Genomic DNA, 26282 nt, shown 5'->3' with positions numbered 1-26282 from the left:
TGTCTGTCTTGAAAGAAAACTACACAAGCCAATGTACTTCTTTATCTGCAATTTGGCTTGTATAAATGTATATGGTGGCACAGCAGTTGCACCTTTTATCATAAATCTAATTATTCTTGTTACATCTTGAAGAATTGTGTCTTAAATCATTATTAAGCGAGAGTGAAACCTATCCTTAAGTATAGCATAAACAAAAATCGTTGTTAAACGTACTGATACATTATTTGTATCGGATCATTCTGTGTTAGCCCTTAGGCTATTAGCATTATCCGCCTGCATACTGCTTAACTCGCTGTTCTCATTACTACATCACTAATGGCTAATGCTAATGCTTCAGACGTGTTTGTACCTTTAAGTGCAGATGAGGAAACGTTTGCGCTTCAGTCGGAATTGGAGGCTGTGGAGAAGCAGATCCAGGATTTACTTGAGAAGCAAACACGGCTGCGAGAACGTATAACGGCGCTGGAAACATCCCGTGCTGAAGCTCGCAAATCCGCGGTAAGTTTTCATCGCGATTATAATACTTCTTCCACTTCTACTCCGCGTGTTTCTCTGCACAGAGCCCAGGCTAAGAGAACACGACCAGCCCAAATGAACTTCACTCCTGCACCGGCACACCAACGGCGAAAGGCGCTAGCCAGGACCGGTGAGATGACTCAGTTGCCGCCACCGGCCTTCGAGATCCAGACCAGGAACCGCTTTGCCGCCCTCTGCGAGACCGAATGCAACGCTGTGATCATCGGAGACTCGATCGTCCGGAACATACGCGCTACATCTATTAAAGGTAAGGTGCGCACTCACTTTTTGCCCGGCGCGCGTGTTCTCGATGTGTCTGCGCAGGTACCTGCGATCCTGAAGGACAACGCTAACGTCGAAGCTGTCGTGCTGCACGCGGGAGTGAACAACGTCAGGATGCGGCAGTCGGAGATCCTGAAGAGGGACTTCAGGAGTCTGATCGAGACGGTACGCAACGCATCGCCCACAGCGAGGATTATCGTATCAGGACCGCTGCCTACCTACCGACGAGGGAATGATAAGTTCAGTAGACTTTTTTCGCTTAATCAATGGTTGATGTCATGGTGTATTGAACAGAAGCTGCTCTTTGTAAATAATTTTGATCTGTTCTGGGAGCGACCTAGGCTCTTCCGCCCCGACGGCCTGCATCCCAGTAGCATCGGAGCGGCTCTCCTGTCCGACAACATCTCGAAGGCGCTACGCACCGGTTGACTATGTCTCCCACAGGTAAGTCTCCCTCAGGTAAGTCAAAACTTTAACCATAGTATGTGCGCCTCAACTGCTATAAATATTACTGTTTCCAAATATATAGAGACTATATGTGTCCCCCGAATAATACTACAAAGTAAACATTTTGGCAAAAGTCACAGAAAAAATCTGATCGTGATTAAACCTGAAGACAATGTAATAAACAACCAAAACCAATTTATAAAGTTCGGCCTACTTAATATTAGATCACTAAATTCAAAGGCAGTTATTGTAAATGAAATGATCACGGACAACAGTTTTGATATACTCTGTCTTACCGAGACCTGGCTTAAACCAAATGATTATTTCGGCCTAAATGAGTGTACCCCACCAAGTTATTGTTATATGCATGAGCCACGTCCGGTTGGTCGGGGTGGCGGCGTCGCTACAATATTTAGAAACTTTCTTACTGTATCTCAGAGAACAGAGCATAAATTTAAATCATTTGAAGTGCTTGCGTTGAACATAATTATTCCTAACAAAAGTAAAAAACCATTGCTTTCTTTTACATTGGCTACGGTGTATAGACCCCCTGGTCCCTATACTGATTTTCTGAAAGAGTTTGCGGACTTCCTATCGGACCTATTGGTTAACGTTGATAAAATACTAATTGTCGGAGATTTTAATATCCACGTAGATAGCGCTAACGATGCATTAGCACTGGCGTTTACAGAACTACTACAATTTTTTTGGGGTAATACAACACATTAAAGGACCAACTCATCGATTTAATCATACACTAGACCTGATTATATCTCATGGAGCCGATCTAACCAATGTAGATATTATGCCTCAAAGCGACGATGTCACCGATCACTATCTTATAACGGGTACTTTGCACACGTCTGGAATCAGCCCTTTAACACGTTATCGACAGGGTAGAACAATCACCTCCGCTACTAAAGATAGCTTCGCAAAGAGCTTGCCAGATCTGACTCCTTTAATAACCATACCAATAAATAACGAATCGCTCGATGTCATGACCAGGAAATTGGGCACTATTTTCTCTAATACATTAGAAGCTGTTGCACCTACAAAGTCAAAAAAGATTAATGAGAAAAATATTGCACCTTGGTACAATAGCACCACTCGCGCCCTTAAAAGAGAAACACTCAAACTAGAGCGCAAATGGATAAAATCGCAATTAGAAGTCTTTAAAATGGCGTGGAAAGAGAGTGCAAATTGTTATAAAAAGGCACTAAAAGCAGCAAAGGCTGAGCATCTTCGTAACCTCATAGAAACCAACAAAAACAATCCAAGGTTTCTATTTAGCACAGTCGCTAAATTAACAAATAAACAGACACCACCTGACCTTGTTATTCCGCCGCACCTTGGTAGCAATGAATTCATGAAAATTTTTACAGAGAAAATCGAAAACATTCGTGACAAAATTGTAAAAACTCAACCTCCAAATCTGTCCTATGAATTAGCACCAACCATCGCTCCAAAAGAAAGGCTACAGGGTTTTTCACCTATAAAACAGGAAGATTTAATTCAACTTATCGCAACTTCTAAACCTACAACTTGCTTACTAGACCCCATACAACTAAATTATTAAAAGAGTTACTACCTGTTGCAATTGAACCCATTTATAACATTATCAACTCGTCAATTAATCTAGGCCATGTCCCAGGACCCTTTAAGATGGCCGTCATTAAGCCTCTAATCAAGAAACCAAACTTAGATCCAAATGAACTAGGAAACTATAGACCGATTTCAAATCTCCCATACCTGTCTAAAATACTAGAAAAAGTAGTGTGTACTCAGTTGTGCTCTTTCTTACAAAATAACAACATGCACGAAAAATTTCAGTCAGGCTTTAGATCGTATCATAGCACTGAAACTGCACTCGTTAAAATTACAAACGACCTGCTTATAGCATCAGATAAAGGTAACATCTCACTCTTCGTCCTGCTTGACCTGAGTGCTGCGTTCGATACCGTAGACCATAACAAACTTCTAGATCGCTTACACAACTATACCGGTATTGAGGGACAGGCACTAGAATGGTTTAGATCTTACTTGTCAGACAGACATCAATTTGTCCATTTAAATGGGGAATCATCCAATTTAACGCAAGTAAATTATAGATTACCTCAGGGATCGGTTCTGGGACCCGTGCTGTTCTCCATATACATGCTTCCCCTTGGAAACATTATTAAAAAACATGGAATTAGCTTCCATTGCTATGCAGATGATACTCAGCTATATATCTCATCAAAACCAGATGATTCCTCCCAGCTATCCAAATTGGCAGAGTGCATTGAAGATATACAACATTGGATGACCTGTAATTTCCTTCTTTTAAATTCTAATAAAACAGAAATATTACTTATCGGACCAAAGACACGCAAACCGAATATTTCTGATTATAAACTGCAAGTTGAAGGATGTACTGTTACTCCAACAAATACAGTAAAATATCTAGGCGTTATATTAGACAGCAACCTGTCATTGCAAAATCACATCTCAAAGATCACAAAAACAGCCTTTTTCCACCTAAGAAATGTTGCCAAGTTACGAAATATTCTGTGTGTTGCTGACGCGGAGAAGCTTATTCATGCATTTATGACCTCAAGACTTGACTACTGTAATGTGCTATTTAGTGGTTGTCCTGCATCATCAATAAACAAACTACAGTTAGTTCAGAACGCAGCTGCCAGAGTTCTAACCAGGTCCAGAAAATACGATCACATAACCCCAATGTTATCAACCCTTCACTGGCTACCCATTAAGTATCGTATTGACTTTAAAGTTCTTTTAATCACTTATAAAGCCTTAAAGGGTTTAGCCCCTACCTACCTAACAGAGCTTCTATCACACTACAACCCACCACGCTCTCTAAGATCTCAAAACGCAGGACCAGAAAATACGATCACATAACCCCAATGTTATCAACCCTTCACTGGCTACACATTAAGTATCGTATTGACTTTAAAGTTCTTTTAATCACTTATAAAGCCTTAAAGGGTTTAGCCCCTACCTACCTAACAGAGCTTCTATCACACTACAACCCATCACACTCTCTAAGATCTCAAAACGCAGGACTTTTGATAATACCTGGAATAACTAAATCCACCCAAGGGGGTCGAGCTTTCTCATACGTAGCACCTAAACTCTGGAATAGCCTTCCTGATATTATTCGAGGATCAGACACACTCACCCAACTTAAATCTAGATTAAAGACGCATCTTTTCAGCCAAGCATTCACTTAATGCTAAATATGCTAAATAAACCACCAGGAGATGCTGACACTAGATATTATTTACTAGAATCATTTGATTTATTATATAAAACACCATGTAGTGTGTTTTACCCTTTCTTGGGTTTTTCGTTTTTTTCCCCTGTAAAGCTGCTTTGGAACAATGCAAATTGTGAAAGGCGCCATATAAATAAAATTGAATTGAATTGAATTGAATTGAATAAGTAGATTCCTAACAGAAGATTATGAAATTACATGGGTTTCATGTCTGGTGCATACCTTTGTTATATATAGCTATGTTTCCAGTGACATAACAAACCTAACAGTTATGGCTTATGATCGATATATATCTATATGTTATCCTTTAAACTATGAAAAAATAGTCACCCCTTCAAAAGTGATTATAGCTGTTGCAGTGACTTGGTTTTATCCTTTTGTACGTATTACAATAACACTCTTACTGACAGCAAATCTTGACATCTGTGGAACAATAATTGAGAAGGTTTACTGTGATAATTATTCAATAGTGAAGCTGGCATGCTCTGACATCTCAAGTTACAACATTTATGGCACAGCAATGATTTTCTTTTCTGTTGTACTTCCATTTATTATTATCATTTACTCTTATTTAAGGATAATCTTAATCTGTCTGAATTTGTCAAAGAGAAAACAAGATAAACTCTTTAGTACTTGTGTTCCACATTTAATAGCAATTTTTAACTTTATCATCGGGAGCGTCTTTGAACTTTTACAAGGCCGGTTTGATATGAAGCATGTGCCTTACACACTTCGAGTAATACTTTCTTTGTATTTTCTTATTTTGTCCCCAATAATTAATCCAGTCCTGTATGGGATGAGAACTCGGGCAATAAAAGAGGCTGTAATAAGAAAACTGTGTAATAAGATATGCAAAAACCAAACTGCTGTAAACTGTGAAAGTTAAACACTTATTTATTTATTTTTGTGATCCGTCCATTAGCTTAAGACAATTTTTTTATTTCTAAAAAGAAATCCCAGGATTTGTAAAGCCACAAAAGAATACTGGTAACGTTTGAGACACATTTATGCTTAAATGGAAGCAAGATATTGTAAGCATTCAGTTTCTACTTATTCAAAACCTTAACATTTACTTTTCTGATTTAGGGTCATAAGCAATAATCCTATTTTACAGTATAATTTTTTAGCTTTGTCTATATGCATAAATAAAATCCTCAATGTTTGCCATTCAAGTCTAATGAAACATTCTGTAACATTATGTGCAAAGACTAAAATGGTCACATTCTGTTACAAAAAATGTTCTTATTAGAAGAAACAATGCATTACTAAATATGTTTGCTAAATTTATATTACTTTGTTAGTAATACCAGTTCCGGTAGAATTCTGAGAGATGTTTTCTTTCTTTCTTTTTCTATTTATTTTTTCTATTTATTTATTTTACATACTCTTTAATATAAGTTAACAAGTATTTACAGTATAAGCTTACTATGCTATAAAACTTAATTTATTTTATAAACAATGCAATCACTTTATAATGAATTAAACTGAATAACATCAAACAGCTGTATTTTTGCTGCCAAGAGTTTTTTGATGTATCACTCATACAACAAACAATGATAGTAAAACAAATGCTCATAATGAAAATGTGTATGTACTTTTAAAATCAATTTGCTTTGCTCTCTATATCTGTTTTTAAGTATACTTTTAGTTCTGTTTAATTATGCATTAAATCAGTAAAGCAGTTAAATGCATTGTAAAGTTGAATGTCAAAGAATTGAGTTAGTTTTTTGTATTGTTCCAGCTGTAAATATTTTCACTCTGTCAATGTTATAAGTACAAGATAACATTCTTTGTATTACAATCCAATCTGTGTCACTTGTAATAGCCACTGTCTGAATTCAGTTGGAAAATAAAAGGATGAATTCGCTGCGGCAGTTTTTCTGCATTGTATTGATACTGTTACTGTACTGTAACAATATTGCTATAAATGCATCAGAAACATAATAAAATCACTAGGACAAGTAGGACAAATGCAACAACCTACGACAACATGCAAGACAATAACAGACAAATATTCCAGATATGCCATCATGCAATGTTGAGCCCCATCAAAACAATCACAAGTATACGTTATATAACTATGAATGCAACAATACAATTTTGCAATGTTGAACTATTTGTTTATTAATGTAGCAATTGTCCTGCAGTGTGACATGGTGATTTCTCAGTTACAAGAAAGTGATACCCATCTGTTTCCATTACAGAAAACAATGTGAGAGAGAGAAATATATATTTCTATATCTTAAAATACCAATGGTTATGTGAAGGAGGTGTTTTATTAAAGTAAAATATGGCTAGTAAAAAAGGCTTCGGAAAGAGCAATAACCTTTTCAACTAAGCATCGTGGACTGTGTCACATGCATGCCAGGCTCCTCTGTTTAATTTTCACAACAAATAATATTCACAATTACCTATTGCTTTCTTTTGAACAAAATAACAAACAAGCAAATATATCACATGCTTGAGAAGGATAAATCGTGAGCATGGACTAATTTTACACAAAAAGACTATCAGATCAGATCTTGTAGCTTGCTGCATGAAAATAAGAATTCAAAATGCATTCCTATGAGTGACGCTGGCATTCTGCTTAGTTATTATTGTATTTATCAGAGCAAATGCATGTTGCAGCATTATCTTAAAATCTGTTTATCAGAACTGCATACTGAAATGATCTATCATTTGGTTCTGGACAATTGCACCTCTGGCATCATCCTTGGGCGACCGTTGTTGATTCAACATCATCCAGTGCTCTTTTGGAACAGATGTGGGGTAACGTCTCGTTTACGTATGTAACCTCGGTACCCTGATGGAGGGAACGAGACGTTGAGACTGACAGAATTGGGTTTGACTTGAGAACCTATCATCTCCGATTCTTCTTTGAAAAGGCCAATGAACTTGGTGAATGGGATTCATTCACCTTTTTGGGCTGAGGAACTTGAGAGACGCTATCGTTCGCTGCAGCGGGCTGGCACAGCGCTCGTGGCATGATGGACAGAACGTCTCATTCCCTCCATCAGGGAACCGAGACGTTCCCTTTCTGTCGGTCTCTTGACATTGTGTCAAGACTGACAGAATGGGGTTCCTGTCGAAAACGCCACGATGCTGTGCCGCGTCACGATTTCCAGCGGAACGACACTGACCGGCCTAGGTGAGTCACAAGCGCCCTCGCGAATCGTAACCATTGTGAGACATCAACTAATGTGACGACAACGAGAGGTTCTTACTACTGATCGTACAGGCGGTGGCCTTGCTACTCTAGAGGTGAGTAGGCCGCCCGACACCATAAGGAACACTGGGAAGCGCTACCACCTCGCCTGCGGGGGGACGCTACGGAGACCACATGTACCGAAGGGAGATCATATGTGGAATACCTCCACGGTCTCACCAGTGGGGAGAACTCATTGGAGTAGTAGTGCAGGGCCCAAACCAGGGGTGCACATAAGCAGTGGAGACCACCGAGGGGAGGTCACAGGTTCGCCATCAGGGAAACCAAGAGTGAGAAAGCGTCAGACGGGACTACCCAAGGAGGGGTAGTCTCAATCAAGACCCGGTCCGACACAGGTTCGATGCCAATGCGAAAAAAGGGTGGATGCAGCCCAACCCGCAGCTCTGCAGATGTCTGCTAGAGAGGCGGTCTGAGCCCGGCGGAGTGAGCGTCACTACAGTGGGCAGGGGCCTGAGATCGGCAAGGGATGGCGTCCACGATCCAGTGCGCCAGTCTCTGTTCGGAGACAGCCTCCTTGCTGTCCCCTGACACAGACAAAGAGCTGCTCAGCGCGAGAGCTCTGTGTTCGATCCGAGTAGAGGCACAGAGCACGTACTGGGCACGACAGGGAATGGGTTGGGGATTTCCTCCCCGGGGGAGCGCCTGCAGGTTCCCCATGACACAGATTAAAGCACTCTGTGCTGCAGAAAGTGAAGCAGGGCGAGAAAAGGCACCACTTATAGCGACAGTCGCCTAGTGGTGGTGCTCTTGCCCGAGGGACCAAGTCACGAGAACGTGAGACAGGTCACTTCGGATCTTCTCGTCCCGTCCAGGATCCAGACATGGGGTTCCAGAGGTCTGGTATTGGGTGCCAGACCATGCCCGTCAGAGTGTGTGCTCCGAGAGCCAAGTCTGGTTGAGCCAATCGGGCGCAACTAGCAGACCTTGAAGCTCCTCTACCCTGGCTCCACACAGTACCTGGTTGAGGAGGCTCATTGGGGGGAAAGATGTACTCCCACTTGCCCCGCAGTCAGCTGTGCGCGAAGGCATCCATACCGAGGAGGTCTCGGTTAGGGAGTACCCAAGCAGCCAATGGGAGGTGTGCAGGGGCGAACAGGACTCCCTGTGCCTGCCTGCACTGCTTCCAATGTGCTGGACCGCAGGGATGGAGTCGCCAACTTCCGCGGAGCGACCTGCAAAGAGCACATCGGCTGTCTGATCGAGGTCGTCCGGGATATGAATGGCCCGCAGGGACACCAACCACTGCTGACTCCAGAGGAGGCATGGGGCGAGTTGCGAGATCTGCCATGATGGAACTCCACCTGATGGTTGACGTACGCTAGGGCAGCTATTCTGTCTGCAGCATGTGCTTGCGCCAAAGGATAGGCAGGGGCCTCTACATCGCAAGGCAAGCTGTCAGCAACTCCAGGCAATTGGATTGCCACTGCAGGCGGGGGCTCCTCCAGCGCCCCAGCACTGCATGCCCGTTGCACACGGCACCCCAACCGAGCAAGGATGCGCCTGCCGTACTGTCCGAGGGGTTAGGGTGCACAGGCAGATAGACGTGATGACCGCAATACCGTTAACACGAACGCTACTTCAGCATGCCGGAGCATGTGAGGTAGTTATCGTGTGTGTCTGTTTTGAGGATGGTGCGGTCGCACCCAAGACAACAGCGGCAAAACATGCCATGTGCACGCTGCAGGAGAAATTGCTATTTTACAAATATGTTCTTTTAGACACCTCTAACCAGCTACTGAAACGCTCAGGGGAATCGCAAACACCGGGACAATTTCCACTGCTCTGTGTCGTAGATCCAGTAGGAAGAATCGAAGAACGCTCAGCATAAGCCTCGCAGGTTCCGAAGAACAAAAAGGTGAATTAATGGGCATTCCGTCCCATTCGCCAAGTTCATTGACCTTTTCAAAGTAGAATCGGAGATGATAGGTTCTCAAGTCAAACCCCATTCTGTCAGTCTCGACACAATGTCGTTCAGGTAATAAGAATGACAGAGCACATGATTTTCCAGATGTCACACTCCTGATGGTCCCTGTGAAACTGAACAAATAATTTTTCCTAAAATATATGTTTCTACCATTGAATGGACAACTAAGGATACTCAGAGCAGTGCCTCCAAAAGCTCTCCGCCGGGCTGGCCTCCAGACAAACAATATGTACTCCTTACTTTAAGAACTAGACAATACATTCAATAAACACATTGTTTATAATGCTAATAATGTAAATGGTAAGTGAGATGGTGTATGGATTGTCCCATCGGGTAAGCTCCTTCCTCTGCCCATTCCAAACCGTTCATGGTCACATCAGATCTATCTTCATCTGAGCTTACCACAGCTATGGAAAAAGATAAACTCCTGTTAAACCATGTTTTAGAATTGTTGTCTCCCTGATTGTATATTGTCTCTAATTTAATTCCCCAGTTCATCTCAGGAGTGTGGAAGGCCTTATTCAAGCTCCGACATGTGGCTCCTACATGAGTTTATCATCCAGTTACAACCTCCAGTCTGAAAGATGGAAAGGAACATCCAAGAGATTGGTAGTTTCCTCAAAACCTTCTGTCACAGCCACAAGAACTCCTGGAGACAGTTGCTTGGGTCAAGTACAGCCCAACAAACTTTCAGTGTGTACTTGGCTTCCAACCACCACCGTGGTCTGAGGAACCATCCAACATGGGACATCTGTGGATTAACAGTTCCTGGAGAGTGTCTGGGACTCTGCACATCACAATGTAGGCTGCAGTTTGACATAATAAATGGCACAATGATGTCCAAGGGGCCCAAACTATATCCTATCATCCTAGAAAGAAATTGGGGTTGTCTACAAGGTCATCCTGATTCATCCTGAAAAGGCCTAACCTGGGTATTCCAGTTCCTCACTGGTAAAAGCTGCAGCCTCTGCACAAGCTCGACAGTGCTTGCACACCAAGGCAAAAACAATAAATAATTAGATTTAAGATTATAATTAATAATTTGGTAGAGTCGCCACGTCCTTTGTCCAATGTCACAGCATTTGTCAGCTCTGGGCATGGACTGTGTCCTGCTTGCTCTAGTAACCTTTGAACAATGAGACAAGACTGGCAGAGAGTAGAGTACTGTTCTGCACTCTTTGATGCAACAAATGCATCACTTGTTATTGGAAGTGTTCCTGGTTCTGGTTGATCTAACTAGTGCAGCCTAAACCTTCAGAATATATATATTATGATAGTGTAGTGTATGCAACATTAAAAAGATGCGTCTTTAGTCTAGATTTAAACTGAACTTAAAGTTAACAGGCTTATCTTTCTCCAAGGAAAGATTGTTTGCGTGCGAAACTGAAACCGATTCTGCACGTTGACTGAGATCTAAATCCTTACTGCATAAATGAGCATAGAATAATTATGATAAATGTTTCCTTTTGCTTTAGATACTACGCACCTGTGCTTTCGAAATGTTGCATGAATGCAGTATCGCTCTCTGGCACTCTTACTTGGGTGATATTGCATTACTGCACATCAATTCTGTTTTTATTGAATGTGTCCCTTTTGTGAACCAGTTAAGGTAAAAGCCACTTTATGAACTCATAAAATGAGTCAGCTTTGTTAGATTAGGGAGAGGCCCATACTCTAATATGACACCTGTAGAACTATTGACAGCATTTCCTGTACTAGATATACATATACAGTAAATACGTATTTTACACATATTATATGTATTGTATTGCTTTACTATCTCACTGTTCACTGTGTATAGCCCTGACTGTTCTCTTGTTTATTTAGATTATTATAATGTTTAGCTTCTGCTGCCACGAAGATCTCTTCTCAAATACATGCATACTTTTAGATGTTTGTAAATCGCATTTTATTTTTCAAACACAAATGCTTTCTGCACCTCGGTTTCTCCAATCTCCAGTCTTCTTTTCCATTACTTAGTGACATCTGTGTGCCATGTATTTGACCTTCCATTAGAGTGATGCAATATTCCTAATCAAAACTGTCAATGATTTACCTCAGTGGAGCAGTTATTTGATCTCTAATCCAAAGAGACTTAATTAAAGTATTGTTATGTCTAAATATACATCATGGTCCATTTATCTTTGCCCTCATGATGGGCAATGCACTCCTGAAATAAATTAAGGGGCCCCCATAGGCATGAAAGCAAGTGTTGTTTTGTCTAATTAAAAATGAAGGCCCATTTATCTTGGCCTCTTGGGGGACTTGATGGACAAGATATATTTCTTAGATGGCCAAGGGACCACATGAAGAGTACAAACTAATTAATGAGCTGTTAATAACATGTTTAAGTTACATCAGTGGATGGTCCCTTGGTCAACACTTGGTCCCATACTGAATGCTCTCTAAAATGAAATTTGGTGCCGTCTTGTGTTTTGGGCAAAGCTAAACACAAAAGGGCCATAATAAGATGATCAAACTTGTGTTTATAATACAGTTGCTTTTACAGTTGTCAATTCTTTCCTATCAAAGCTCAAAAATACTTGCTCACTCCCCTGATATACACAATTCATGATAACATATTTGTTATTGTTTCTATGTTTACTTTACACTTAATATAAGTCCACAATTAGCACATTACCACACAATGGCCGAGCCCGTGGATTTTGTAGTGACTGCATTATCACACTTTTACTTTTTTCTTCTAACTTTCCTGCCCATCTGTGTTAAGAAATGTCAGTCAAATATTTTTTATTTCACATAATAAATGTGATTATACAATATTAGGATTTTCTCCTTGATAATTACATAAATAGTAGTAGTAGTTCTTCAGTAGTACAGTCCATCTGAGTCTTGAGTCTTAATGGTCCGTAAAATGTGATCTTAATAAAATTCTTTTTTAAATAACATGAATATATGACAGTGAGCATGCACATAAGTACAGTATATGGCAAAGATGGATTTATTTATGTACCTTATCATGGACATGTTAGAAATGGGAAGCTTAGCAAACTGTATATGAAAAACAAAAACATAATCTACTGACACGAGCGGGTCATTTAGAGTATATATGTCAAGTTTGATTAATACAATTTCAGTTTAAACGTTGGACCGCAAAGGGAAATACGTAATCATCAAAATAAAGACTGCACCACCTGACGACAAACAAATGTTTGCCCACTTTGTTGCATCATGGCTCTTCCCGTAGAGGGTCACTTATTGTTGCTTATTTTGACTGCCCAAAAAAATAGTAAAGACCAAAATGGATTCAACAGATGCTATTTAAGCTGCTTACCGGGAACAACAACCATCTGAAAGTCTGCAGACCCTGCAGACCAACTCACTTACTGGAGCAAACTCAAAATATCTGAAAAGGTCATCAATCACAGTTTTGGATATTTGTTTTTTTAAATAATAGACAAAGAGTGAATCTCAACTTTTTTTCCCCAAGTGGCGCTTTGTCATTTCGAGCTCACCAAATGGAGAATGGAACCATGCCTTCGTATTTTTACTTCACTTTGTTCAAGGATTTTTTTCACCTCAGATATTTCATCCTAATAGTGACACTTTTTGTATATTTAGCCATTTTATTATTTAATGTCATTATATTATATGTGGTGTTTAAGGAAAGAAGTCTTCATGAACCAATGTACATATTAATAACTTGTTTGTCGGTCAATGACCTCTATGGCTCAGCTGGTTTCTTTCCTAGATTAATAACTGATGTTCTCAATGATACAAATATAATTTCCAGGTCGGCGTGCTTTGTTCAGATATATATAATTTATACGTACGCAATATCTGAATACACAATATTAACTCTGATGGCGTATGATAGATATGTTGCCATTTGTCATCCTTTAAAATATCACAAAACTATGACATCAAAAATAACAACACTGTACATGGGAATAGCATCACTTTATGCAATGTTTTCTATGGGTCTTGTTATTTTCTTTTCGGCTAGATTGCCTTTGTGTGGGACTGACATAGCCAGACTTTACTGTTCCAACTGGTCTGTGGTTCGACTCTCTTGTGGAGTTTCAACTTCGACTAACAACATTATTGGATTTTTTGTCACAACAACAACAGTTTTTCTGCCTGCCTTTTTCATTTTATACACGTATGTCAGAATTTTGATTATTTGTCAGAAAAGCTCCAAAGAATTTAGGGGCAAAGCATTGCAAACATGTCTTCCTCACATTATAAGCTTTGTTAACTACTCTATTGCAATCTTTTGTGATATTGCTTTAAGTCGACTGGATTCAGACAAGTATAGGATTGCTGCTTTAGTTTTTTCAGTGGAATTTCTGGTTTTTCCACCTGTTTGCAATCCTCTCATTTATGGCCTAAATTTGCCAGAAATACGGAAACATATTTTGTGCTTGTTTTGATGTTCAAAAATTGCCCATTTCCCATGTAAATACAGAATCATTTTGCCTATTCTAACTTATTAAACTAAAAACATGATCAAAATAAAAACTGCATGGTACATCTGAATTTCTTCTAATGTCAAAAAAAGTGTATATGCTCAAGGTTTTAGTGTATATGTTTGTATATGTGCTAAGTAATTAACATCAGCTGTTTTTCTATATCAGCACTGTAATGAATCACTCGTTTCATATTATTACTCAACTGTGTAAGTTTTTAATTTATGTTTTGACTTTGAATCCAGACTTTGTTTAGTTATAAAAATGTAAAATAATAGTCTGTACAGTTCATCTACTAATATACAATCTATTTAAAAAAATGTTATGGTAACATTAGAGCTGCAAATATTTGTTTTATTAATTGTCAACAGTTTGAAATAATAAACAATAGAATAATTTTATATCCCAATGCTTTCTGTTATAAAAAAAATCGCATCACTTGAGTATTCTAAAAACTGAAAATGTCAGTTTTACGTGACCAACGCAATTAAACAAACTTTTGTTTGTGTCCTTTGTGATTTGAAATATGTCAGAGTATGTTACATTAAGGAGTTATCTCCATTCAGGGTCTTCAAGGTCATAAGAAAATATTAAGCTATATATTTCCATAATGGTTAGAATGGTTAATTTTGCCATAGTTGAGGAAAAACAACAAACTTTTTAATCATCTTGTAATTTTATTTCAAAGTTGTAAACTTTTCATGTGCCATCTCTTTTTTTCTTTACAGTGCACTTTGAAACTTCTTTTAAATGTAGAAAACAATCAACATTCTGTCACACCCGGGATATGAACCCAGAGTGTGTTGCTGGAAAACCCAAGGATCTAACCACTGTTCTATGGTGCTGTGTGAACCCAACAGGCAGATAACCACAGGAGGCAGGTTAAAAGGAAAACAGATGATCTTTACTTAATGTAACGAGAAGTTGATCAAAAAGCTCCAAACAAAGATTTTTCCAGTTAGCTCAAAAACAGGACAATACAAAACAATAGGCTAGGCCAGATAACTTCAAGACTGAGAAAAGATACAAGCAGATGGATGTCTTTCAATATACATTAAATAACTATGCACAGGTGATCAACTTAACAATAAGCAGTTAATTAGGCAGAAGCTATGGAAGGTCTTGTGCTCTCAGTCTCCCTCTGCTGGGCAAACTGTGGTGTGACACATTCAGCCAATTTACATGCATATCTTACTTTTCCATTATATTTAAATATGTGCAATTGGCAGACCCTAATCCCATACAGTGGAAGAGCTATCGTTTTATATATGGGGTGGCCAAGGCTGCTTCAGGGGGTTCAGAGATAACATAAAATTCATGTTTCACCCTTGTGTTTAACTTGGCATAAAAAGATCAGAAATACTGTAAGTCCAAAGATTGCTGATTACAGCTACAAGAAATAACTCAAGTTCAATATATACAAAACACAACGTTATGATACAATGTTATGAGATTAATGTAATTAAAAAGACGATATAATTATAAGATATAATTAAATTATGACACAAAGTTTAATGCAAATAGCTTGTTTAAACTACACATAAAACAAACAAAATAATCTAAATGTTTATTCAATTTGGGAATATATAAAAGTTGATAAGTCTGACTACACTTTTCTTACATTGTATCTGTACTGATCACACTTCAACATAGCTTTTTCATCGCTGAAACATTTAAACACTTCTGATTGGCCAGTATATTCACACACTGAACTGTGATTGGTTGTAGTGCTCTACACTGTTAGGAATGTTCAATGTAACATAAGCAGATCAAAATGTTATTGACGTTTATTTTGACATCTCATTTATTATCTCATATATTGCGACTTTAATTTTTACCATGCAGTAACCCTTTTTTGCCGGTTCGAATCTCAGTGCCAGCAGGTCATGACTGAAGTGCCCTTGAGCAAGGCACCTTACCCCTGATTGCTCTGCAGTAATGTGCCACTGTAAAAAACTAATTGTAAATCGCTTTGGATAAAAGCGTCTGCCAAATGAATAAATGTAAATGTCTTATCTTAAATTTGAAGGGCATTTATTTCATCTTGGTGTGATTTCTTGAAAGAGGGAGGGAGCCGGTTAGTAACGCTTGTACTGCCTACCCATTGTTGTACTGTGACCACAGGAAGTTGCTGGATGCTTTGGCGACACCCTTGGACGAAAGTCTGGTCCACCGCTGCCCTGCAAGAAGCAAACCTCGAGTCTGTTGGCTGCTGCACTGACCTGCTACGAAGGAGGAAGCCGGTTAGTAACGGTTGTACCGTCTACTCATTGTTGTTCTGTGAACACAGGAAGTTGCTGGATGCTCTGCCGACACCCTTCGACGAAAGTCTGGTCCACCGCTGCCCTGCAAGAAGCAAACCTGCATCTGACCTTGTACTCCGAGATGAAGTAAACCTCGAGTCTGCTGACTGTTGTGCCCAATTGGCTGCCGCATTGGGAGTGAAGAGATCCCTTTGTGGGAGAGGAAGGGAGTCTACGGCTGCGCCGATGCCCCGACCTAGATTCTATCTCGTGTCGCTTACCTTCCGCGACTGGTTGGCTCAGGCCCTTTTGACTCTCCACTGGCCAGAGTTCCCTTCGTTCGAGGCCCACGTGGGACACCCTGGAGTGGGGCTTCAATGTTGTTTTATTACTTAATAAAGAGAAAAGATTGTGTACCATCGTTGTCCTGCCTGACTGGTGTCCTTGGTGTCGGCTCCTCCGTAGTGTGGTGGTTGACCCTCGGTTTTAGAGAAACGGTTACAGAAACTTGGCGTAGTCGACAGGATTCCACTCGGAGTTGAGCGGCCGAGGATCCATGATGGCGGATGAAGAGTTGCCAGCCGCCTGGCGTCCGATGGCACCAATGTTTATGGGAGCTCCGTGGACCTAGAGGTACAGTGGGCTTGGATCAGAGTTGAACTTGACTGACTGGAGAACACAAGTGGAGTATCTGGCTGGACTACAGAGATTAAGTGAGGCCCAGAAGGTTCAGTCCATTTTCAATTCCCTCGAGGGGGAGGCGAAGAGAGAGGTTCGAGCTGCACCTGAGGCTGTCCGAGCCACCACACGAGCCATCTTTGAATTCTTGACTGGGCAATATGGTGATTCCACTCTGGTGGCGGTGCTATGGGCACAATTCTTCAACTGTAAACAGGGGCCAAGACAAACTTTAAGGGCGTTTGCCCTGCGTCTACGAGAGCAGTATTCTAGATTGAAGGACCGAGAAAATCATGGCCTGGGAGAAGAGGAGACCCTGTTGAGAGATCAGTTTTTGTTGGGATTATGAAAAGGCCCTATATGACAGAGTTTACGATAACAGCTTCGGCGAGATGCGGCCTTGACCTTCGAAGATCTTCGCCGAGAGGCTCTAGCTCTGGAGCGGGAACAGTGGATTCCCCCGTGTGTATGGCTGCGAGTGGTGCGAGCATTCCTGTACCTCCTGAACCGTCGGATTGGAAACAAGCCTTGCGTACTGAGTTAATGAAGGATGTCCGTGAAGAAATGGCAGAGTTATCAAAGACCCTTCTGGGGGAGTTTCGCCGTGGACAGCCAGAGCCTCCGACTTTGCCTCGAGAGCGCTCCTACTCGGATGGAGGAAGGGCTCCAGAAAGACGTGCCGGTCGGCCAATCGGTCCCAAGTTCCAGTGGGATGGACAGGGGTCGCCCGATCTGTAAAAACTGTGGGAGACCTGGACATTATAGCCGCCAATGCAGCTCTCGCCACAGTTCGCAAGGGGGTTTTTAGGACGACCGGCCACTGTGGGTCAAGTGGTCGGGACCCCCTGGATTGACCCCTCTAAAAATTCCACCCCAAGAGACAGTCTGGTGGGACGTTGTACGCTGATAGAGATCAAGGTGAATGGTGTTAATTTCCAGTGCCTGGTAGACACAGGATCCCAGGTCACCCTGTTTGCTGAAAGCTTGTCTAAAGAACTGTTTAATGTCCATCACTTACCGGAAGCCGAAGTCCCCTGGCTTACACTACGGGGAGCAAATGGTTTGAACATCCCATATATCGGGTACCGAGTGACCGACTTTGAGATCCACGGGACTTTGATACCACAGAAGGGAGTGGTAGTTGTTCGAGACTCTTGCCTGGGGGCGCATCGAGCCTTCCTGGGGATGAATGTGATTATGGAGTGTTGGGAGGAATTGTTTCGAGCCGGGCCCCTCCGTATCACTTTGGCCGAGAAACAAGAATGGGAGCGTGTTGTTATGGATTGTCGGCGAGTACAGGCCGCAAGTTCCAAATAGGATCGAGAAGACACTGGCCGAGTGGCGTGCCGATATGCTATCTCCGTTCCGGCCCAAAGTGAAGCAGTGGTCTGGGTTAGTCTCCCTGCTCGGACTTATGGCCCAGAAGATTGGGTCCTTGTGGAGCCCCATTGGGAGTGCCAGAGTGTAGAGGTGGCTCGAGGGTTAGCCATGGCCTGTCGAGGCCGTGTCTCAGTACGAGTGAGGAATGTGAGCGGGTATCCAGTTCATCTGTACCGTCACCAACGGTTGGCTCGTATTACGCCGGTGAATCCTCACCAGGTGAGAGAAGGGAAGGAGGTTCGCATCTGTCAAGTCAGCGCAACAGTGGTCGAAGTAAGCCTGACGTCGGAAGAACCTCAGTCTGGTCCCACCAACAGAAGCATGCCGGCTCATCTTCAGGATGAATCGCTGCAGGGCGAGGGCTTAGGAGAAGAACAAACGGACCAGCTTCAGCGGTTCCTGGCCAAGTTGCAGCATGTCTTCTCTACTCACGACGAGGATTATGGATGTACGGATGTCGTAAAGCACTCAATACCTACTGGGGATGCCACGCCTAGTCGAGAGCAGTACCGTCCGGTCCCTCCGACCTTGTACTCCCAGATCCGCACCTTATTGAAGGGGATGCTGGAAAAAGGAATTATCCGGGAGAGCAGTAGTCTGTGGGCAGCCCCGATTGTGCTGGTACGCAAGAAAACCGGCTCTTGGAGGTTCTGTGTAGACTATCGTAAGCTGAATCAGGTCACCAAGAAGGACACTTTTCCCTTGCCGAGGATTGAAGACTCCCTTACGAGCCTAACGCACGCTGCCTGGTACTCTACTCTTGATCTTGCAAGCGGATACTGGCAGGTACAGGTGGAAGAAGGGGACCAAGAGAAGACTGCCTTTACCACGCCCTTTGGGTTGTTCGAGTGGGATCGGATGCCCTTTGGACTCTGTAACGCCCCCGCCACATTCCAACGGTTGATGCAGCGATGCCTGGGAGGGCAGTTGATGGACTCCACCCTGGTCTATCTAGACGACGTGATCGTTTACTCACCCGACTTTGGCTCCCATCTGTTACATCTAGAGCAAGTATTTCAAGCCATGGAGAAGTATGGGTTGAAGCTCCAGCCAGGGAAATGCCAACTCCTTCGGAAAGAGGTCAAGTTCTTGGGCCATTGCGTGAGTGCTGCGGGAGTGGCTGTAGACCCGGATAAAGTGTCTGCGGTGCAAGGCTGGAACCCCCCTAAAACGGTGAAGCAAGTGAGATCCTTCTTGGGCTTCGTGGGATACTATCGGCGCTTTATTAAGGATTTTTCTAGGATCGCTAAGCCTTTAAACCAACTGCTCGCTGGGTCAAGTCGTCCACGTGGTCGAGGTTCCCCTTTGATAGTCTGGAGCCCCGAGTGTGACGTGGCCTTTCAGAGGCTGAAACAGGAGCTGTTGCAGGCCCCTATTCTGGCTTACGCTGATTTCACCCAGCCATTTGTTTTATACACGGATGCCAGTTATACGGAGCTAGGGGCAGTACTGGCCCAGCGGCAGAACGGAGTGGAGAAGGTCATTGCCTATGCCAGCCGGAGTCTCCACCCAGCGGAGCGGAACGGAACGATGCTAACTAAAGCTCTTTTAAGATTGAGCTGTTGTGAGAAAGTGCTTTTAATTACTTAATAAAGAGAAAAGATTGTGTACCATCGTTGTCCTGCCTGACTGGTGTCCTTGGTGTCGGCTCCTCCGGAGTGTGGTGGTTGACCCTCGGTTTTAGAGAAACGGTTACAGAATGAACACACAGATCCCTGACACCATGGGGACACTCTTTCTTGCCAACATTAGCTCGTTCTCCTTTACCAGTACTCACCCATTAGCTGAATTATCCTCCTTGGATCAACAGATTCAACTGTCTAATTATTCTTGAATGATTGCAATGATGTCAGAATCGTATTACCTTGTATTGGTGAGTAGCTTCTCAAACCTGGCTTTCTGTTCCAAAGCACAGATTATTTAATCCTTGCTATTCAAGTCCTAGTCCAGGCTCTTGTTCTGTCCAGACTGGACTATTGCACTGTGCATTTGGCTGAACTTCCAGCTTGCACAAGCAAACCTCTACAGATGATCCAGAATGCGGCTGCAAGAGTGGTCTTCCATGAACCGAAGAGAGCACACGTCACTTATCTGTTCTTTAAGTTACATTGGCACCCTATAGTCGCTCATATCCAATTCAAGGCTCTGCTCTTGTCGTCCAAGACCCCCACATAGATCCAAATGCTCTGCAAGTGTACAACGTCTTGTAGTCCCATCCTCAAAAGGTTAAAAATCACTGTGAGGTGGGGCCGGTGGCGTGAGTGATAGTTTGAATCAGCTGTGTGCGCACCGGTCCCGCATATTTCACGGAGAAGATTGGGAACATAAGAGGACGAGCGACCGGACCGTCAGTGAGAGAGGACAAGGCCTGGCTTTGGTGTGTGTGTTGCCGGCAGTCGCCCGTAAGGGGCTGTCTATTTACGTTTTTATTTATTAATTAAAAGTTGTTTTATGTTCGCCGGTTCCCACCTCCTTCCTTCCTTTTATTAAACTTGTTACAATGGGCATTCAGCAATTTCATTGGCCTTTTAAAAAGTACAATCAGAGTTGATAGGTTCTCAAGATCAAGATCAAAACCCCCCATTTTTTTGAGAAATGAATATGACTCAGTTTCCACTTTTCTGATTGACATTCACCTTCCTTTAAAGTGCTGCAATATTCTTCCTGTAAAACAATAGTCCTCATGGGCTTTGGCCACAGGGACTTAATTAAAGGGTTTAAAAGATTAATTAAACATGAAAAGTCTGTTCATCCTGGCCAATTTGGGAATATGGTAGACAGAATGGTTTGCTTGCATGGCCAAGGGATCTTATTAGGGGTGAAAACAACTTAATGACCTGTTAATGTTGAGTTACATAATTTGGTAATACCTTACAAATAATAACAATTTGTACCATTGAGTGTCCAAGCAAGGTCTGCTAGCCAGCAGACCCGGCCTTCTTCGGAATCAACTCCGGTGCCCCTCCTCAGGTGGTCACCAGCCGCCGTGGCGGTCCTGAGGAGACGGACCCAGGGAGATCGACCACCATCGGGTCCGACCACAGCCATTCCATCTGCTAGGACGGACCCAGGGAGATCGACCACCATCGGGCCCGACCCCAGCCATTGCATCTGCAAGGTCTGCTAGCCAGCAGACCCGGCCTTCTTCGGCATCGACTCCGGTGCCCCTCCTCAGGTGGTCTGCAGCTGCCGTGGCGGTCCTGAGGAGACGGACCCAGGGAGATCGACCACCATCGGGCCCGACCCCAGCCATTCCATCGCTGGCCGGTCGGACTGGGACGGTCCCTGCCCTGTCCCAACACCTGCTGGGCTCCTTCGGGGGCCTAGCGCCCACATTCTCACAAAGAGAGCTTTCTCTCTGGGTCTTTCTTCGCAGCCTTTCATTTTTCCCCCGTCATCGACCGTTCCTGTGGTTCGCTTTCGAGGGACGGGCATGTCAGTACATCCCATTCGGTCTGTCCCTGTCTCTACTGGTCTTTACTAAGGTCGTGGAAGTTGCCCTCACTCTCAGGGAGAGAGGTGTGCGCATGCTCAACGACTTGCTAATTTTGGCTCACTCGCGAGATTTGTTGTCTACACAAAGGGACCTGGTGCTCTGGCAGCTAAACCATTTGGGGTTATGGGTCACCCGGGAATAGAGCCAGCTCTCCCCGGCGCAGAGCACCTTTTTTCTCGGTATGGAACTCGACTCTGTCTCCATGGCTGCAAACTCACTTCCGCACGTGCACAGTCAGTGCTGAACTGCTTGAACCTTCTCAGGCAGCAGCCGGCTGTCCCCCGAAACTATTTCAGAGGCTCCTGGGACACATAGCGTCCTCGGCGGGGGTGTTCCCCCTTGGGTTGATGCACATGAGACCGCTCCAGCACTGGCTAAAGAGATGAGTTCCCTGGAGAGCGTGGCACACCGGCAGCAGGCGTATCGTCATTACACCTCTCTGCCGCCCCCGGAGAAGAGGGTTAGTGTCCTTTCTTTTTTTCATTTGTCTGTCAAGTATTCACAGAAGAGATTTTTTTAAGGTTGTGAGAGATGTGGTTGACCGGACTGCTTTAGTCATAATGTTCCATCAGGAAGCAGTTGTGAAGGAGAAGGAGCGGGGAAGCGATTTAATGCCCTTATGAGAAGGCACTACAAGGCGGCGCTTGTTTGCTAAACGCAGGGTTCTTGAAGGGGTGTAGGATTGTAGTAGGGTGTGAAAGTATGCCAGTGATAGTCGTGTAGGCAAACATTAGTGACTTGAATCTGATACGAATCGGAGATGAAAAGGGGTGTCACATGAGCGCTTTTGGGCTGTTGGAAGATGAGGCGTGTTGCTGCGTTTTGAACCAGCTGAAGTGGTTTGATAGCCTTTGCAGAAAGACCAGAAAGGAGAGCATTGCAGTAGTCCAACCTTGAGATGACAAGGGACTGGACAAGAAGTTTTGCCGCATATCATCAGTGAGGTTAGGTCTACCCTTTTGAATGTTGAATAAGGCATATCGGCAGGATCACATTGTCTTTGCAATGTGATCATTGAAGGACAGCTGTTCATCAAATATGACTCTGAGGTTCCTGGCTGATTCAGAGGCAATCAGCCAAGTCAAACCCCATTCTGTCAGTCTCGACACAACATCAAGATACCGACAGAAAGGGAACAGGTTTTAAAAAAAATTCTAACAAACAAGCTGTTTTTTAAATTTTTTCAAACTGACATCACACAAATGTGTTCTGCCACTGTCCTTCAAGTGGATCAGGGCTTTAACTGTATAGCCAATGCTGTGGCAAAACCTTGAACTGCATTTTTTCTTTTTATTGCTTCAGAATCTATCATACTGCATTATACTTGTTTTAATGTTTAATATCATTGTGTTTGTAATTAAATTGGGTAGATGAGTCTGCTAAATAAATGCATAATTCAAAGAAACTGTCAATTAATTTATTTTCCTGGTTTATAAATTATATTTGTTAGTAATGTCATGTCATGGCATACTGTAGATGTAACCTAAAAGAGCCTGGTCAAAAGAGCTTTTGATTTTTTGTGTGCTCCAAAATACATGTGTGCTCCAAAATAAAATATATAAAATGTTGGTAACACTTCAGTATAGGGGGCAATTCTCACTATTAACTAGTTGTTTTTAACATACCTATTATTGGCATATTGGCTATTTATTAGCAATTAGAAAGCACCTATTCTGCATGACCATATTCTATATCCCTAATCCCAATACCCAATACCTAAACCTAACTACTAAATTACTAACTATAAACAAGCAAAAAATGAAGAGTTTATTGAGGAAAAAGGTTCGTAATTAATGTTTTGTTGATTGTGAGAATTTCCCCCTATACTGAAGTGTTACCCAAATCATTCCCTAAAAATAAAACCAGTAACGCTTTGAAATTATGTTGAATTTGTTATTCCGTTAGTTTACATGAACTAACAATGAACTATACTTCTACAACATTTATTTACCTTTCTTCATGTTCATTTTAACATTTACTTATTGACCATTAATTTTGCTGATGGTTCTATTGGTGTTTTCTCTTTTCGACAAAGATTAAAAAATGCCTAAATATTATATTGCGTATTGTTAATATTAGCTCTTGCATTTAATATTTAAAAGTACAACCTTATTGTGTTATCAAAAACAGTATAGAATTTAACATTAATACAATTGATGATATATAAACATTGAAAATATTGGTATAATTGTGCTTTATTTAATGTTAAAAAAATTATTAAATCACATCATCATCAAAAATATGAATTACACAGTAGACTTGTTTAGAATATTTAATCACACATTATCATCTTTGGACATTGGATGACAATTTACTTTGATATATCCACTTGTTTTTTAAAAAACAATCTCATGACTTGCTTCCGTAGTGCCGTTAGATTTAATCCGTAAATAACAGGATGCGAGGAATAACGAGGAATTCCAGTGCCATGAAGTTACGGATGCCTTGGGGCAAACTCTTTGAGCCATAACGGCTATAAAGTACATCAAACAGCAAAGCAGCAGTCACGTTGATCAATGAGAGCAGATGTGGTACACATGTCTGTATAAATTTATGTCTCCCCTCCTTTGACTTTCTGCATTTTCCAATCAAGTGGACATATGAGCAAAATATCAATACTGCATGACCAAAGTATACAATGATAACAATGTACCCAAACACATTATTTACAGTGTTAGAAAAACAAGAAAGTTTTGCGACGGCCCAATTTTCACAATATAGCTTTTCAATACTCGAGCCACATAAGGTGAGTGTTGATGTCAATGCAATAAGAACAGCCATACAACAAAACGGAGCCAGCCAGCAAAACAAGATACACTGAAGAACCCTTTGCGTGGTCATTTGTGCATGATACTCCAGCCGTCTACATATAGCCAAATACCTGTCATATGCCATCACTGTTAATGTTGAAAAGTCACACAAAGCGGATGAATAAATGACAAATATCTGAATCAAACATCCAGCATAGGAAATGACATGGTATTCAGATAATAAATCATACATGAATTTAGGGTAGAATCCAGCAGTGCCAAAAAGTGCATTCATACACAAATTACAAATGAACACATACATTGGCTCATGTAGCTTCTTATATGAGATTATAGCATAAAGTAGGCCTACAATTACATTACAGAACACAATCAATGGATAATACAGTACTGTCAAGGAAAAAAACACAAATCTGTTTTCCATTGTTTCATTCAGTCCAGAGAGAGTAAAAACTAAGACACTGGAAGAGTTGTCCAGTGGTGGCTGCATCTGTAATTAAATGCAATTATTATGCAGTTTTTCATCATTTAGTTTTTAAGAATCATTTAATTAATTTAATTATGTTGTGATAATGTTCAGCTGTTCTCAGTTTGTAAAAAAGTAGCATAACATTCTAACATACAAACAAATTAAACTGAGGAAATCTTACCACAGTCCCTGACTGTATGTTGACCGTCATGTCAAATGTGGCTGTATTTATATAGAGGTACTGTTGCCTATATATATATGAAAATTGTCACATGATAATTGACTTGTTTTTGACCGCTCAGAAGACAATCAATTAGACAGACAATGAGCAACCTCTCATGAGATTTTATTCAGTTTTTAATCAGATGAAAAACTTGCAATAAAATACAATGAATGAGATAATAAATGACACCGAATGTATTTAAGGGTGTGTTCACATATGGCATGTTTGGTTTGGTCAAAACATACTCTGGTACGATTGCTCTGTTAGCGCGGCTTATTTATGAGAAAGCTTACCCCCAAACCCTTGGGCCTCATTTATAAAACGTTTATAAGTACGCAAAAATCTTCGGCAAAGTAGATATTTATAAAATTGGAACATGGAAAAGTGTTCAGTGCCACGTCAGGGTTTGAGCAGACGTATGCACTTTTGCTCAGTTGAGTGCTGCAGGGTTTTGGATATATAGTAGGCTTGAGTCTCGGCCCATTTTAAAAGGAACTCGAGTTTGATTGAAATATGAATGCAACACCAACCAAAGGCATCTAACAGAATGTAAAACAAGAACTGATAAGATACGACCAGAAAATCAGTGTTTATTAGGTCTGTGCTTTGCAAGTGTAACAGAGGAATTTCTTGCACCGTTTTGATTGCTTTAAACACTTCATTAGGTCTTCGCGAGTTATAGACTTGTTATAAATATCCTAAAATGTGCAGGCATTCACTGAGCATGTATAACGTCTTTGTTACGGATGTTAATCAAGGTTCCCTTTCTGTCAGTCTCGACTGAGCAGAGCCCAGACGCTCATTACGCACTTTTTGGCGGCAAGCTGAGCGAAGCAGCCTGCCCCTTAGGGCGGGTACTACCTGAGCACTTAGTGTATAGCTATAACCGGACATAGTTCTTCACACATAGTAACCCCCCCACA

General features: G+C 41.9%; 2 protein-coding genes across 2 annotated transcripts in view; one reads left to right on the top strand and one right to left on the bottom strand.

The window, feature by feature from the left end:
• Positions 1 to 8819: 8819 nt before the first annotated feature.
• The window catches only part of LOC306908783 (olfactory receptor 51L1-like), a gene marked incomplete at its 5' end in the record, with an annotated part of 35727 nt that continues 18264 nt past the window's right edge, over positions 8820 to 26282 (top strand). The window contains 3 exons of the mRNA XM_079481970.1: positions 8820 to 9015; positions 13255 to 13573; positions 13640 to 13825. Coding sequence (XP_079338096.1) covers positions 8820 to 9015; positions 13255 to 13573; positions 13640 to 13825 — 701 coding nt within the window. The remainder of the gene's footprint in view (positions 9016 to 13254; positions 13574 to 13639; positions 13826 to 26282) is intronic.
• Positions 24279 to 25157, bottom strand: LOC306908623 (olfactory receptor 6N1-like; the record flags this gene model as incomplete). The annotated part of the gene is made up of 1 exon (XM_079481670.1): positions 24279 to 25157. The coding sequence occupies one exon, from the start codon at positions 25155 to 25157 to the stop codon at positions 24279 to 24281; it is 879 nt and encodes a 292-aa protein (XP_079337796.1).

Source organism: Barbatula barbatula, assembly GCF_947034865.1.
Source record: "Barbatula barbatula genome assembly, chromosome: 19".
Lineage (NCBI taxonomy): Eukaryota > Metazoa > Chordata > Actinopteri > Cypriniformes > Nemacheilidae > Barbatula > Barbatula barbatula.
This window is presented reverse-complemented; position numbering and strand designations above follow the sequence as displayed.